At 37.5% G+C, this 15458-nt stretch overlaps 1 protein-coding gene across 1 annotated transcript in view; it reads right to left on the bottom strand.

Annotated features, from left to right (window-relative positions):
• Positions 1-15458, bottom strand: part of LOC126481757 (uncharacterized) — a 189995-nt gene that overhangs the window by 94255 nt on the left and 80282 nt on the right. Inside the window, exon 4 of the mRNA XM_050105711.1 lies at positions 9595-15368. Coding sequence (XP_049961668.1) covers positions 9595-15368 — 5774 coding nt within the window. The remainder of the gene's footprint in view (positions 1-9594; positions 15369-15458) is intronic.

Raw genomic sequence — 15458 nt, 5'->3', positions numbered from 1 at the left:
TTTTGTTACACAGTGAAATCAGTAACTGTTTCATGACAAAGATTCTACTAATGATAAACATTTGGAAGAAGAACCACTAACAGTCTTAAATATTTATTTGGCTCTATTCTAAAATATATTAACGAAGTCAGCCCTTAATTAATTCCAAAGTAATTACCAGTTTTGTCAAAAGTATTGTTTGTATAACTACATCTGTTAATTACATTATTTAAACAAATAATTTGGCCTAAGCTTTGTAGTAGAAGTAACTGTTTAAAAGGAGGAATTTTTCTATATATTCAGTTAATTGAATGAGTTATGTTTTAATTGTAATTTCAGTAACTTAAACCTCAAACAATGTATAGTTTCAGTACCTATTATTGTGAGGCTATATAAAGGCCTGATTTTTGGTCCCAGGATAGTCATTCCATGGCCAATTTTCAGACGAGAAACCTGTACTGGTTAGGTCAGCAACAATGCATCAACTTAACCATGAAATAAGTGTAACACATATAGGCAGTGTGTTAAAATAACGACAGTGTCTGTTCAATAGTGCCACACGTACTTTATTATTCTGCAAGAACTGTGTGGTTAGGTTTTTACTGGTCATAGATGTTCAATGGTAAACTATTGCAGCAGTATGCTGATGTTTGCCTGCAAACTATTAATGAGTTTTATCAAAAGTTAACCAATAGTGAACTGGCCATATTAACTGTGTAATATTGTGGGGTTGTGAACAGTGAAAACAAAGAACTGTGAAATACAACTGTGCAACTGTCGGCTACATCATTTACAGTAGTCAGTGTAGAACTTCCACCCCCCATTTTTCTACCAATATAACAACACAGTACATTGACACTGAGGATTATCAACAAAGAAATAAAGCAGGTGAACGTCACAAACTTACTTAAAAGTTTATTATATAACAAATTGAAAGATTCAGACAATAAATACTAAACTACTGAAAATTATACATCTAGTTATTATCTCTTATCTTGAAATTCTTTTCATTGTTTATTTACAGTATGCAATAATAAAAACTGAAAATTAAGACCTGCCCACTAGAAAATCGCACATGATTATTTTTGCATGAAATGTTGCAACAAACAATCCAAATTAAGTACGAGTCTGATTGGTTGATATAAACAGAACTGCAAAACAATAAATGCACAACTCAATACTACCAACTTTTCAATCCAGTATGAAAATTGATGAACTTAAGCTTGTTTTGTCTGAAAATAAACTTTCTACACAATAATATAGTAGTCTTTGAAGGAAAACCCAGTAAAACATTTTGTGTTGGCTAGAAATAAGGTGACTTTTTTTCTGAGAGTTGTTTTAAAGCAATTTTTGGGTTTGTTTAATTTTCTGCATGGTCATCAATAAAGCTTTGAATGCTTGATCAAACAGTATACCATCTTTTACAGGGATAGGTGACTCTGGTTTGGTACATTCACTGTTTTGCATGTCCAAAGATTTTTCAATGATTTTAAGCCATGTTTAATGTGTAAACAATGAAACAATAATCAACTGTAACGACCAGTTTTTTTAAAATTATATCTGAATACAGCACTTAAAATGCAATACATTTCTACAAAACACAGTTTCATGTGCAAATGCGTGATTTTTTGCATATAAAATCCGAATGACGAAAGATTTTTGGAACCACACCTTATAATTACTGTAAGAATATATTTTTTACTGTCACCTGTATCACTTTAAACCATCTCAGCATGTGTGACACACATAAAACCAGATTTTACGTCTGTTTTATGTGCAAATTCAGACTGCCACATCATGGCAGTCGATAAAAACTTCACAAAACAACAGGATGACAACTAATTAGATGTATTTGTCTACCTTCATAAATAATTAAAACAGTTTTGCACAAGTTTGAAACATAGAAGAGGTGCATGTAAAAAAACTAACAAAAATCATGTCTTTTCCATGTAAAATTAAAATGAAGCTGGATTTTTGAAAACAAATTTTCAATTTTATCATAAGAATGCATTTTTTGTCTATCTGATTCATTTAAAATCGTTTACGCAGATTCAATTCACATGAGAACAAATTTTACAAGCTACATGTAGCTTGACTTTAAACCATTGCTTCTCAAGAATGGCTCAAAATTATTGGATAAAAAGATTTCTTTTTACTTTATTCATTAATCTACCTTCATGCAAAGTTTCAGCTGATTCATACAAGCAGCGCACTTCAAAAACCTCCCACAAAAATGCATTTCTGCACAGAAAATCTGACCGTAGCAAGATTTTTTTTAAAACAGTTAAAACTTATCTTACACAAAGGTCACATACACCAGTTGACCAAATCTGAACAATCGGACTCACTCCAGTCCACAGGTAAAATCCAAACTGTACCATTAGCTGTGCCCAGTTAAAATCCTTTGCAGAAGGAATTAATCTACTCGCACAATTTGCCTGGGCACCAGCTCCAGTTTGTTGTTCAAAACCTGCTTAATATACTGTAACATAGCTACAGTAAGGCAGATGTTCAAATGGCTATAAAAAGCCGCTGGTCCATGCTAGACCAGAATGAAGATACTCTTTCAAAAACATACTATGACCTAATATATCTGCATTTATTGCAGCATAATATGAGGAAAAGCAGTTTATATGCACATACAGAGGGGATTGCAATGAAGAAGAAGAAGAAGGCTGTCACAAAAAGCGCTAACAGTTTCTGGAAAGCATCATCAACTGGTAATTTTCCACCAGAATGTTTGAGGCTTGTGTAATAAGCTAAATGAAGAATCAATGTACATGACCATGGAAGTACACACTGCACCCATATACTGTGCTTCACTGAGCACGATGTTTACTCTGGAGTGGAAAGCCTTAATAGCTGATCACAATCTGACGACTTCATACTGGAGAAAGCAAACGGAAAGAGTATGGATTGTTATTGTTGTTAAGAACTGTGTCAAGTGGGATTCAATTGATGTATATGATATTTGTCTAGAGTGATGTTTTGGAGCATATGCCAATAAATTGTCTGTAAATAAGTCTACCTTGTTAACTGTAGCAGTATACAGGGCACCTTCATGGAATCTTGGCTCACTTTTAAACCAGCTTGATTCGTTTTCACTGCAACTGTTTAAATGTAAGAGAGATATCATAGCATCTAAGAACCACATTTTTTGGCCCTCATTAATCCAGATTTCTGATTTATCTGGATTCAGTTTTTTGTTTCCCCTTCCTTGAACACGAAAATGTGTGGTATACAGTTGATAAAGTATGGTATACATAGAGTTGTTACGTTGGCACCAAAGGTAACTTCCATCAACCATTATTATGGTCAGTGTGGATTTAGACCCTACAGAGTTAATAATATGTACCGTTATTGTTCTCTCATTCCCCTGTTTTGAGTGCATGTGAGTGAAATGGTTACACTGAGAAAGAAAGTGGTTGTTTTGATAGACAAAAAGTTGGAAGCACTAAACAGACTAGACAAGGAAAACCGTTGAAAAAGATAGCTGCAGAATGTGATGTAGGTACATCAATTGTGACAGATGGGAAGAAAAACCAAAATGAAATGGAACACTTGTGCTACAAAATGACGACTAAAGACTATTTTCGGAATTACGGTACAATAAAGAAAGCATGAAATGAAGCACTGGGTGAAGCATTATTTATCTGTTTAAGTGAGAAAAGAGAGCATATGTTCTGGTATCCAGTCCAATCCTGCAGAAAGGCACTAAACTTAAACAGTAAGCTAACCAATTGCGATCCTAACTTCACAGTAAGCTAAAGTTGGTTGGAAATATGGTAAGCTCTTCATAGCACATGCCATCTTTCAGTGAAGTTATTTTCTCCAAAAACTTAAACCTAAACCACATTTATAATACAAATGAAACTAGACTTTTTTTATCGGATGCTGTCCAGTGAGATACTGACTTCCAAATTAGATGACTAACTGTACTTTGAGATTTCAATGTAAGTTTCCAAACAAACAATAAGGGGAAGAAGGGCCAACAAAATCAGGTATACGCCTACAACTTCATCCCTGTTGTCAGTTTTCCCCACAAATTTATTTTTACAGAGTATCATGGAAATACTGAAACACCTTTTTCCTAATTCTATATGTTAGATACGCATAGCCTCCATAACCAGAAATTAAGCCAGCTCTGATCAAATAAGCCACATATTTAATGCTTCTATGAATCAGGATGGGAGCATGGATTTAGATGGAATGAAGCTTGCTATAGTGAAGCCTCTCCACAAAATATGAGACACAAAGTATCATACCCTCTGTCTCCTGACCATATTCACGAATGTCCTTGAGAAAGTATTGTATTTCAGAACTGTAAGGCACATTGAAAACTTTGACATCATCAGTGAAAGACAGTTCAGTTTCCAAAAAGGTATTTCCACAATTGAAGCTGTATTTTCTTTCAAGAAATCCCTACGTAAATAAATGAAACCACTTGGGATATTTTGTAATCTTTCTAAGGCTTTCGACTGCGTGGATCACAAAATACTTCTTCACAAAGCATGCCACTATGGCATCAGAGGGGCAATGGGAAACTGGTTAAAATCCTACTTCCAAGACAAGAAGCACAATGTACTTTTTGAGGAGAGCAGCAAAATTTGTGAGGGGTAGAGTCTGACAGGGGCAACTGTACTTGGTCCACTGCTGTTTCCCATGTATATAACTGACTTATCTTTTGTGATACAAAGTATACAAGTCCACTATGCTTGCTGATCATATTAGCATTGTGATAAGCATTGAACATACCACTGGTCTAGAGACTGATGCCAACAAATTACTTCCAAAACTCCTAACCTGGTTCAAAGTAAAATCAATGTCAATAAATCTGAGAAGAACTAATTATATCCAGTTCAGCTCTGATTACAAATTCCCACAGAAGGTAAACTATTTCACCTGACAGCCAGCAAATTACAGAGTACAATGCACCAGATTCCTAGGTTTCAACATAGGTAGCAGGGTTCGCCTGGAACCTCATGTTCTCCATATCATAAAAAAATTGTCCTAGGCTACTTCTGCTATTCAGACAATCTCTCGTATTGGAAACATCAGTGTCGCCAAGTTCACTTACTTCACGTACTTCCACTACGTTCTGTACTATGGAATTATCTCCTGGTGGAATTCACTCACATCAAAGAAAATTTCATTTTGGCAGAAAAGTGCTGTCTGAATTATGTGCAGAGTTCCCTTGAGAACATCGTCTTAATCTCTTTAAGAAACTTAGGATAATTACTACAATTTCCCAATATATCTATTCCATTATGAGCTTCATGGTTGACAAACCTCTGCACTATGAAACCAATGAAATGAACCATGATCATATTATGAGGAAGGAAGGCTGACCTCTATTGTGATTTCAAAAATCTAACTCTGGTGCAAAAAAGGAGTACAGTATTAAAATATTTAAATCATTACTGAATAACATCAAAGGTCTATGTGGGTTTTAAATTATTTAAAAATAAAGATATATTTCTTGATAAAACATGTTATGCATGACACAAAATTTTTTGACACATGCATAAACCCTTTATGAACACATTTTTACTGTTTGTTATGTATTGCACAACATGTGTTAAACCTTGTATGACTTTTTTAATTTCATTTCTGTTTTGTTCTAGCTTCATGTTTTTATTTTCCCTGCAATTGTTTTTGTGAAGTAACTGTACTTTGTCCTAAGTAATTTACATATTCTTTAACAGGTAACAGCACAGCTCTATTAAATACATAGCTGCAGCACACAGGATAAGGATGATACTATTTTGGAAAAACTGGTAGAAGCCGACCTTGGGGAAGATCGGTTTGGATTCCGTAGAAATGTTGGAACACGTGAGGCAATACTGACCCTACGGCTTATCTTAGAAAACAGATTAAGGAAAGGCAAACCAACATTTCTAGCATTTGTAGACTTAGTGAAAGCTTTTGACAATGTTGACTGGAATACTCTCTTTCAAATTCTGAAGGTGGTAGGGGTAAAATACAGGGAGTTAAAGGCTGTTTACAATTTGTACAGAAAACAGATGGCAGTGTAAGAGTCGAGGGACAAGAAAGGGAAGCAGTGGTTGGGAAGGGAGTGAGACAGGGTTGTGGCCTCTCCCCGATGTTATTCAGTCTGTATATTGAGCAAGCAGTAAAGGAAACAAAAGAAAAATTCGGAATAGGTATTAAAATCCATGGAGAAGAAATAAAAACTTTGAGATTCGCCGATGACATTGTAATTATGTCAGAGACAGCAAAGGACCTGGAAGAGCACCTGAACGGAATTGACAGTGTCTTGAAAGGAGGATATAAGATGAACATCAACAAAAGCAAAACGAGGATAATGGAATGTAGTCGAATTAAGTCGGGTGATGCTGAGGGAATTAGATTAGGAAATGAGGCACTTAAAGTAGTAAAGGAGTTTTGCTATTTGGGGAGCAAAATAATGGATGATGATCGAAGCAGAGAGGATATAAAATGTAGACTGGCGATGGCAAGGAAAGCGTTTCTGAAGAAGAGAAATTTGCTAACATCAAGTACGTAACATCGAATATAGATTTAAGTGTCAGGAAGTCATTTCAGAAAGTATTTGTATGGAATGTAGCCATGTATGAAAGTGAAAAGTGGGTGATAAATAGTTTAGACAAGGAGAGAATAGAAGCTTTCGAAATGTGGTGCTACAGAAGAATGCTGAAGATTAGATGGGTAGATCACATAACTAATGAGGAGGTACTGAATAGGAGAGAAATTTGTGGCACAACTTGACTAGAAGAAGGGATTGCTTGGTAGAACATATTCTGAGGAATCAAGGGATCACCAACTTAGTATTGGAGGGCAGCGCGGAGTGTAAAAATCTTAGAGGGAGACCAAGAGATAAATACACTAAACAGGTTCAGAAGGATGTAGGTTGCACTAGCTACTGGGAGATGAAGCTTGCACAGGATAGAGTAGCATGGAGAGCTGCACCAAACCAGTATCTGGACTGAAGACCACAACAACAACAACGACAACCATCCTTTAAAGGAAATAAAACTGATACAGTCTCAGCATTTATTTGGTGTTCTACTGGTGCTTGTCTTAATAATAATAATAATAATAATAATAATAATACAAGGTGTACAACATTGCTTCCACCATTTGCCAATAGGTGGCATCAACGGTACGCAGCAGACGAAAGAAACAGATCGCAGATGTCAGGCACTCAGCTTGGACCTCGGTTAACATAACCTCATTCAAACATTAGTTGATTTGTGTCTGCATCATAAAGTTGTTCTTGATTGAAAATGGCAGTTTATGAGCCTAATTCTCGTAATTTGCGGGAGGTGTTACTGTTTTGTTTCAATATGAAGAAAACAGCAGCTGAGTCTCGTTGAATGCTTTCAAGTATGTACGGTAAGGACGCTATTAGTGAAAGAACATATCGTGAGTTATTTCAACGCTTCAAGAACTGTGATTTTAACCTCTTAGACCAGCATAATGGTGGAAGAGAGAATGTTTTCAAAGATGCAGAATTGGAGACATTGCTGAGTGAAGACTCGCGTCAAACTCAAGAAGAATTGGCATGATTATTGGGAGTGACACAGCAAGCCATTTCAAAATGTCTCAAGGCTATGGGCATGATTTAGAAAGAGGGAATTTGGGTCCCGTGTGAGCTGAAACCAAGAGATGTTGAACGTGAACAGTTGCTTCAGAGGCAAAAATGGAAAGGATTTTTATATCGCATTGTGGCCGGGGACAAAAAATGGGTTCATTGCGATAACGCTAAACACAAAAATCATGGGGATATCCCGGCCACGCTTCCACGTCAACAGCCAAACCGAATATTCACGGCTCCAAGATCATGCTCTGCATTTGGTAGGACCAGCTCGGCATCGTGTACTATTAGGTGTTAAAACCAAGTGAAACAATCACAGGTGCTCTTTATCAAATGCAATTAATGTGTTAGAGCAGAGCATTAAAGACAAACGGCCGCAATACAGCGAGAGGCATGATAAAGCGATTTTGCAGCAAGACAATGCTCAACCAACCCCACGTTGCAAAAGAGGTCAAATCATGCTTGGAAACATTAAAATGAGAAGTCCTACCCCACCTGCCGTATTCTCCATACATTGCTTCTCTGACTATCACCTGTTTAGATCAATGTCGCATGGCCTGGCTGACCAACACTTCTGACCTCATGAAGAAGTCACAAATTGGATTGAATCGTGGATCGCTTCAAAAGGTGAACAATTTTTTTGATGCGAGATTCGTACACTGCCCAAAAGGTGGGAGAAAGTATTGGCCAGCAATGGAAAATATTTTGAATGATACATGTGTAACCAATTTGTTTCATTAAAGCCTCAAATGTTGGGGGAAAAAGCGGTGGAAGCAAAGTTGTACACCTTTTAATAATAATAATAATAATAATAATAATAATAACTGGACATAATGTCTGAAGCAACTGTGATTATGGTACTGAACTTTCTGGAGACAAGAACTGGAGACTTGGTTGTTACAATCCACTGTTGCTTACTCAATCTGCATCTCTCGTGTTTCACAGTTCTGAGTGACTTTTACATCACCCCTTTCTTAACTATTGCTGGTCCAATACAGTCTTTTCAAAGCTCCATTGTTGGTTCCACCCTAGTCTGTACTCTTATTAAGTAAAAATTATTTTCCCCCGTCTTGCCACAAACAATAAGACAACGTAGGATGCCTCTGAAGTAAATGCAGAACGTTACACTGCTAGAAACAAAATTTCCTTTACAGGAATTGCACGGGGGTGTAGGAATGAGAGATATTTCAAATGTCAGTATCATTATGAGCCATCAGCTGAATCATGCAAGATACTTTTAAAATAGCCAAGAGATCACTATGTTTATTTCTAGGACCTGTTGTCACTTATCTTAAAAGCTGTACACATTCCACCTCCACTACCCATGACATTTTTTATGTTCCACAACTTCTACACTAGCTAATAAGCACTGTTCTTTCTCAATAACTAACTAACTTACAATTGTACAGCAATTGACAGGAATTAAGTCATTACTTATGGAAGAAGTAGTTCACATTCTTAATTGCATATGAAGCAATTCAGTTACATGTTTTGGCTCAAATAGTCCCTAATGAGCAATGTAATATGCATGAAATGATAGTCTTCCCCATACCCTGTAAACTAAATTAATGGCAATGTTAAATTTTAAACTGAAGGCTCAAAAACGTTATTGTCATCACATATTGACTCAAAACACATGACATTCCAACAGTACTCTAAATAGCACAAAAAGTAAAGATTCACATTGATGTGACCCTCTGCTTTATAAACAGGTATTAGAAAGTCCTGGCGGAATGTAAATAATTGAAGGAATAAAGGTAACAACTCACCAAATCGTAGAGGTACTGAGTTGCTAAAAGGCACATCAATAAGCTTCTGTTTGATAGCTAGCCAAGTTCTGTTTCTTCACTGTGCGACATTCGACGATTCACAACCTCTACCATTTGGTGAGTTGTTACTTCTACTCCTTAAATTATTAGTGCTTTTATGCATGCCATCTTCCTTCTCTCTGATACTATTATCTCTCTTAAAGCTAACAGTTCTCTTTGGCATCTCATTAGAATGAAAACTAGAAGAGTTACAAATCCATACATTCTTACCTAATCCTGAAGGACCCATACTGCTCTGCATACTGCTCAGGTCAGATGTTTCAGACACTTGTGTTTCATTATCTTCGCCTTCAAGCTGCCCGGAAGAAGGAGACTTGCTGTGCCCAGTCTTGGGTGAAGAACTGGAAGCAGCTGTTGAATGAAGGTGTGGAAAAAGTCTACCTAACGATTTGCTTGTTGCCCCGCTACCAATAGAGCGAGTCATCAATAGCTTATTCTCAATCCAAGATGTTTCTGGAATGCTGCGTGTCATTCTGCCAGTACTACTAAATGAAGGCAGAGGATCTACACTGCATGAATCTGGTTTTGTTTCTGGCTCTCTGTCCAGATCTGAAAGTTTCACAAAGCTTCCACTAACGGCCGATTTTGCTTCAGACTCCCGAAATTCGACTTCTGCAGCATTCCCATCTTTCGTGACCTCCACAGTGGAAGTTCTGTTAGATGACTCTGAAGTAAGCTCCTGCTCCTTCCCTGTTTGTAAATGACATTCCTGATCCAGCAATTTTTTTGGTAATCTCTTGTCACCACTTCCAGAAGAGCATTCAACGTCAGAGCCATGTGAGCTACTGGAAACATTTTTCTCCAGAACAGTGTGTTCACTCTCTCCCTTTGCCAAACGACGCTGTCTGTAAACTTTATTATCAACAACTGATGAACCCTTGTTTTGATCTGACCTGTCTGTAGCTACTGGTGAGTCAGAGTCCTTCATATCTGTCTCTTCGAGTGCTATAAACAATGCTTCTGAGCTTTTCTGTTGCACTTTCTCACTGTAATTTTTTTCTTCTGCTATTGTATTAATTTCACTTTCAGAATTCCCTTCAGAACTCAATGAACGCTTCACGTATTTCTCATAAGTCTTTGACATCAGACGGCCATGACAAGATGAGGACATTTGCTTAACAATATGGCCATCTTCACTAAGAGACTGGCTGCTGCTTTGGAATCGACTTTTTGATAATGAAGAGGCACTAGAAGATTTTTCTTCGCTGCTGGTTGAGAGAGAGCTCCTATCAACAGATAGACTGTGTGCACGCTTATGTTGTTTCCGAGAAACAGCCCTTTCTTCAGTTTCTGGGTTCCAAGAATGGCGATTGAAGGTTGGCCTCAGACCAGAGGGCAATGTCTTGCGTCTTGTGACAGGGGAATCAGATTCTATGAACATAAATACTGCCTGTTTTTTCTCAGGCATTTCCTTAACTGTTCTGTCAATGGCTGAAGCAGCATGCTCTGTTACAGATGAAGGATTGCTGGCATCTATATACATGTACGTTCCTTTCGAAGAGTGTTGCTTTTCATCAGCTACATCAAAAGTCGTTCCAGCAATTCGGTTTTGTTTACCTGATTTTGAAGGACCCTCAGTTTTTATAGACTGTACAGTTTTTCTCTTTGGAGAAGAAGGGGAGAGCTCTTTTTCATCTGTTCCATTCATGTCTGGATGAGTTTCTTGTTTTGGAGCACTAATGTCAATGAACATTGAGAACATAAGATTTTTTTTCTCACTTGAAACATCTTTAATTTCATCTGCAGAATGCTGTTTTACAATGCTATTAATTCCTTTCTTTTGACTCAGTTCTTCCTTTCCTAAGCCAACAAAATATCCACACGACTTGCCCTCCTGAGCATTTGATTTTAAGGAACGAACTTTTACTTCTGTATTACTGGGTACCTTCCTCTCAGACTTTCCAGTCTTTGGTTCAGACAAGTCAACAAAATATCCTAAACCACAACTCTTCACTGATGATGCAGATGCACTTTTCTGAATTTTGTTTTCCTTCGGAAGCACTTCACTACTCTTCAAATTTAGACCATGTCCTTGTGATGCTGATTCTTTTAATTCAACAACATAACCATTAGTTGCTTCTTTGTTTTCAACACTTTGATCTTGTTCTACAGAATCAGTTAGATTTTTTGAAGGTGCCATAGCAATATCACTCTTGCGACGCCTTCTGGAGTCTAAAGGTGGCTTTTTTGCAACAGTTACTGCACAGTCACTCATATCCACTACCCAGGCTGACTTTGCAGATACGTTTTTGGGAGCCTGGGCATCAATCGTATCTACATTTGTCTCTGGTAATGCTGGGGCAGCACCAGAAAGAATAGGAGCCAATTCATTTCTTCTACGGGATAAGACAGGGCTGTCATTTATCTTTCTCGGTTTCACAGAAAAATCTACTGTTGAAACACCTCCAGAAATTATAGGGGTTGACTCTGTGCGTTTCTGTTTCTTTGGGCTATCCCACGGTTTCTTTTCCTCAACAATATCACTGAATGTTAATGCACCAGAAACAACAGGTTTTGAATTGCTATCATAATTAATAGCAGCATATTTTTGTGAGTCTTTATCAGTCTCAGATAATGCAGCCAAATCAGTAGTCAACCCATTTGAATTCAAAAATTCCTGCTTCTGAGGTGGCATTGACTCACAATACTTTTTATACTCATTTGTGTAAAGAGACATTGCATCCTCAGAAACACCTAACTCAATAACAGGCACTTCTGAGTATGGTTCTATTTTTAAGCCATCTGTAAGTGTATACTCCCTCATCTCACTTAATTCCTTCACCTCTCCTGTGTGAATACGGGTAGAAGGATTTGCAACAGTCCCTACAGTAGTACCAGATAAAGCAGCAGGAACTGCGACATTCAAAGTGTGGTCAATATTTGCAATTAACTTAGATGAATCAAGTAACAAGGAGCTAGGAGCTGAAATATGAGAGCCATGCATATATTCTGTCATAATCCCTTCTGCTGTTAAATCTGAGCCAACCATGATTAAGCTCTGAGCATCACGAAAGCCTTCATTTCCTGTAATGTGGCCAGAGAATTGAGGTATGTGACTTTGAAATACCAGATTTCCTTGTCTTCGCTCATATTCCTGGCGCAAAATAGCCAAATGTTCATCATCTGTATCAAGTTCAAATGTATTTCTTCTTATCAAACTTGGTCGTGGTTCTGCTTCTGTTGAAGTATTACTTTTGTCATCCGCGGCCACAGTTACATTACCACCATCTACTTGCTCAGTGCCAGTACAATTACCCTCGTGCTTTGCATCAGGGTTTTCATGCAAATTTGCATTACGCACAGACTCATCATTTTTTTCATTTGTTGCATGGTAAATTTCTTGTTTAAAGCTATCTCCTTCCCAAGAAATATAACTACACTGTTTCTGTCTGTCAAATTCAGACTCCAAATCTACTGCTGCTTCAGTTGCAGGTTCAACATTTGAAAATGAGTTCTCACAAGACGAATCTTTGGCTTGAGACTCCCTCTCCAATTTAACAACTTTCTGCACAGAAGAAGAAATTGCATGCCCCAGTTCATCTTTTTCCTTATTATCCTCTATTGAAACTGTGTGTATAATATTCAAATCACTCTTGCAAACCTCTGCCAAGGCATCAACCGTGTCAAACTGCCTAGAACTGCCACCTAACATTTCCTCCGAACAAGAATCCCATCTTCTCCTCATTCCTTCTCTGTGCAGTTTTTGTAAAGCAATCTGTGGTGCAAAGGATTCTGACAACTTCAATTCCTTCTCAAACTCAGCATAACTATCTTGCCCATCAAGTCTCGTAGCACTGGGTTTTAAATGTGTATACTTAGGCTGGGCGAGTTCAGGAGCACCTTTCAGATGTTCATTTGGTCTATCAACAACCTCCTCATCCGTATTAACAACGTTCAGATCTGACTCTAATAAATTTTGTTGTTTTATTTTGACAGCACTTAAAACTTGTGAGACAGGAGGAGCTGTACTGCTAACAATGTCTATTTCAGGTGCAGCGATACTAGAGAGTTTGCTACGTTCACTTACAGGTGAAGTATGAGGTGTTGCTGTTACTGTATCCATTACAGGTAGTTCATTCTCTTTGGTATCTTTCACAACTTGATCTGATTTACTCATCTGAAAGGGAGGTAAACTAACTTCACTATCATCTACTAAACTAGCAGCATCTATGAAATAATTCTGTGAACCCAATGAACTGTGTGGTGATGGCTCTAGCCACCAGTCATTGCATCTTTCATTATAAGAGCTGTACAAACCAGGTATGAATTTTGTTTCAACATAATTAGTTCCAAATTCATCCTTCAACTTTCCCTCTGTATCAGAAGCCTCATCTTCAGGGGCAATCTTGTTGGTATCTTCTTTTATTTCCCTATCCTCATGTTTTTCTGTTTTGTCACTATCATGCATTTCTGAATATTTATCACAAATATCATTTTGCTTCTTATTCACTACAGCTGACCCTGAAATTTTAGTTTTTGGAAGCTCACTTGAGTTTCCTAAATTTTCTTCACTTTTTGTTTGCAATGAAATATTAGTGACTGATGTAACAGGAATTGGCAAGTCACTATTAACATTATTTGTTTGTTGTGATATGCAGGGCTTTTCCTGAACTGGAGCTGAAACGTGGCTGCTAAAACCATTGTCACTCTTTTCACGCTTTATTACAGCCTCCCCATCTACGTCTTTCTCATCATTCCAATACTCACTGTCTTGTTTTCTATTAGCTGGTAAAGTCTTCACGGAGTCTGTGTTAGTCTTATCTTCGGTATTCTGCTCCTGACCAGTGTCACTATTTGAAGGAGGGAAAGTACTGTCCCATGTACCAGCTTCTGAGGACACAGAAGACGATGCAGACGACTTTACAGGTCGAGCAACTAACCCGCCATCATCACCATCATGAGGCATATCTTCTCCGATGGCTGCTTCTGTGAGATCAACTCCGGAGGTCTCTGACACTGTGTGCTCTCGAGGACTACTGAAACCGCCTGCGGGTAAACATCCCGTAGAACTTGTGTCAAGGCCAGAGTCTGGGCCACCACCACTTGCATCCATTTCAGGGCTGCATGAGAAATAAGGCAGGTCTTCAGTAGTTTCCCTTCTCTTGCAGCACTCTAGCACACTGTCTACAACTTCAATGGGACTGCACATAAAATCATCTTCAACTGTATTATCAACAAATGTATTTATAAACTTTTCATCAGAAAAGTGGAGGGTAAAATTCACCTTAGAATTCTTTTTTACTTCAGTTTCTTCTTGTTCTCTTTCTTCGTCTTTCTTAATTATCCTCTCTTTATTCTCACACTGCTCACAAGATGGTCCATTTGTCTCACAATTCACCTTTCCATTTACACTGGTTTTCGAGTCTGTTTTCCGACAATTCTGATGAATCTTATCTTGTCTGGTATCAATGACACGTTTGCTATTTTTTAAAAACTGCTCTCTACTATTAGAATCACAACCACGCTTTTGCTTTTTGGTTAAATGACTAGATAAGAATGGCAAAGTAGTTGGTTTTTTTAATTTTCTGGTAGTATTTTTGTTATTTTCTTTAGACTTAATAGACTGAAAAGACTTCAGTAGCTCATCTTGTTCTTCAAGTTCTTTTTCCAAAATTGTACATTGCTGTTTTGGTACAGAATCTGAGCAAACAAAAATTTCATCCACTGGAACAATAGAATAGTATGACTGATTTGTTTTGTGAAGGTTTATAATCGATTTATCTTGTTTTGATTCAACAGTTTTCAGATAACTTCCATCTAAAACAAATGAGGCAACAGGCTTTTGGTTTCCACTCTGTGGATACAATTCAGAGGGGGAACAATTTGGTGTTAGAAAAATGTCAGATTCAGGGCTCAAAACAGTATCAAAACTATTATTCCTTTTGAATGTTTGGGTGTTACCATGAACCTGATCACTTATTTCTTCTAAGCACCGAACTGCATCTTTCTCCTCCTCAGTAACTGTGCATTTTGAATAAATATCCCTGCAACAAGAACAATACTTTGAATGAGAGAGAGAATTTCTTGCACTGGTATAAAGAAAAAACACAAGAGAGACAAAGAGAGAGAGAATT

The sequence above is a fragment of the Schistocerca serialis genome, chromosome 5, assembly GCF_023864345.2.
Source record: "Schistocerca serialis cubense isolate TAMUIC-IGC-003099 chromosome 5, iqSchSeri2.2, whole genome shotgun sequence".
Lineage (NCBI taxonomy): Eukaryota > Metazoa > Arthropoda > Insecta > Orthoptera > Acrididae > Schistocerca > Schistocerca serialis.
The sequence above is the reverse complement of the archived record's forward strand: the minus strand, read 5'-3'. Positions and strand labels throughout refer to the sequence as shown.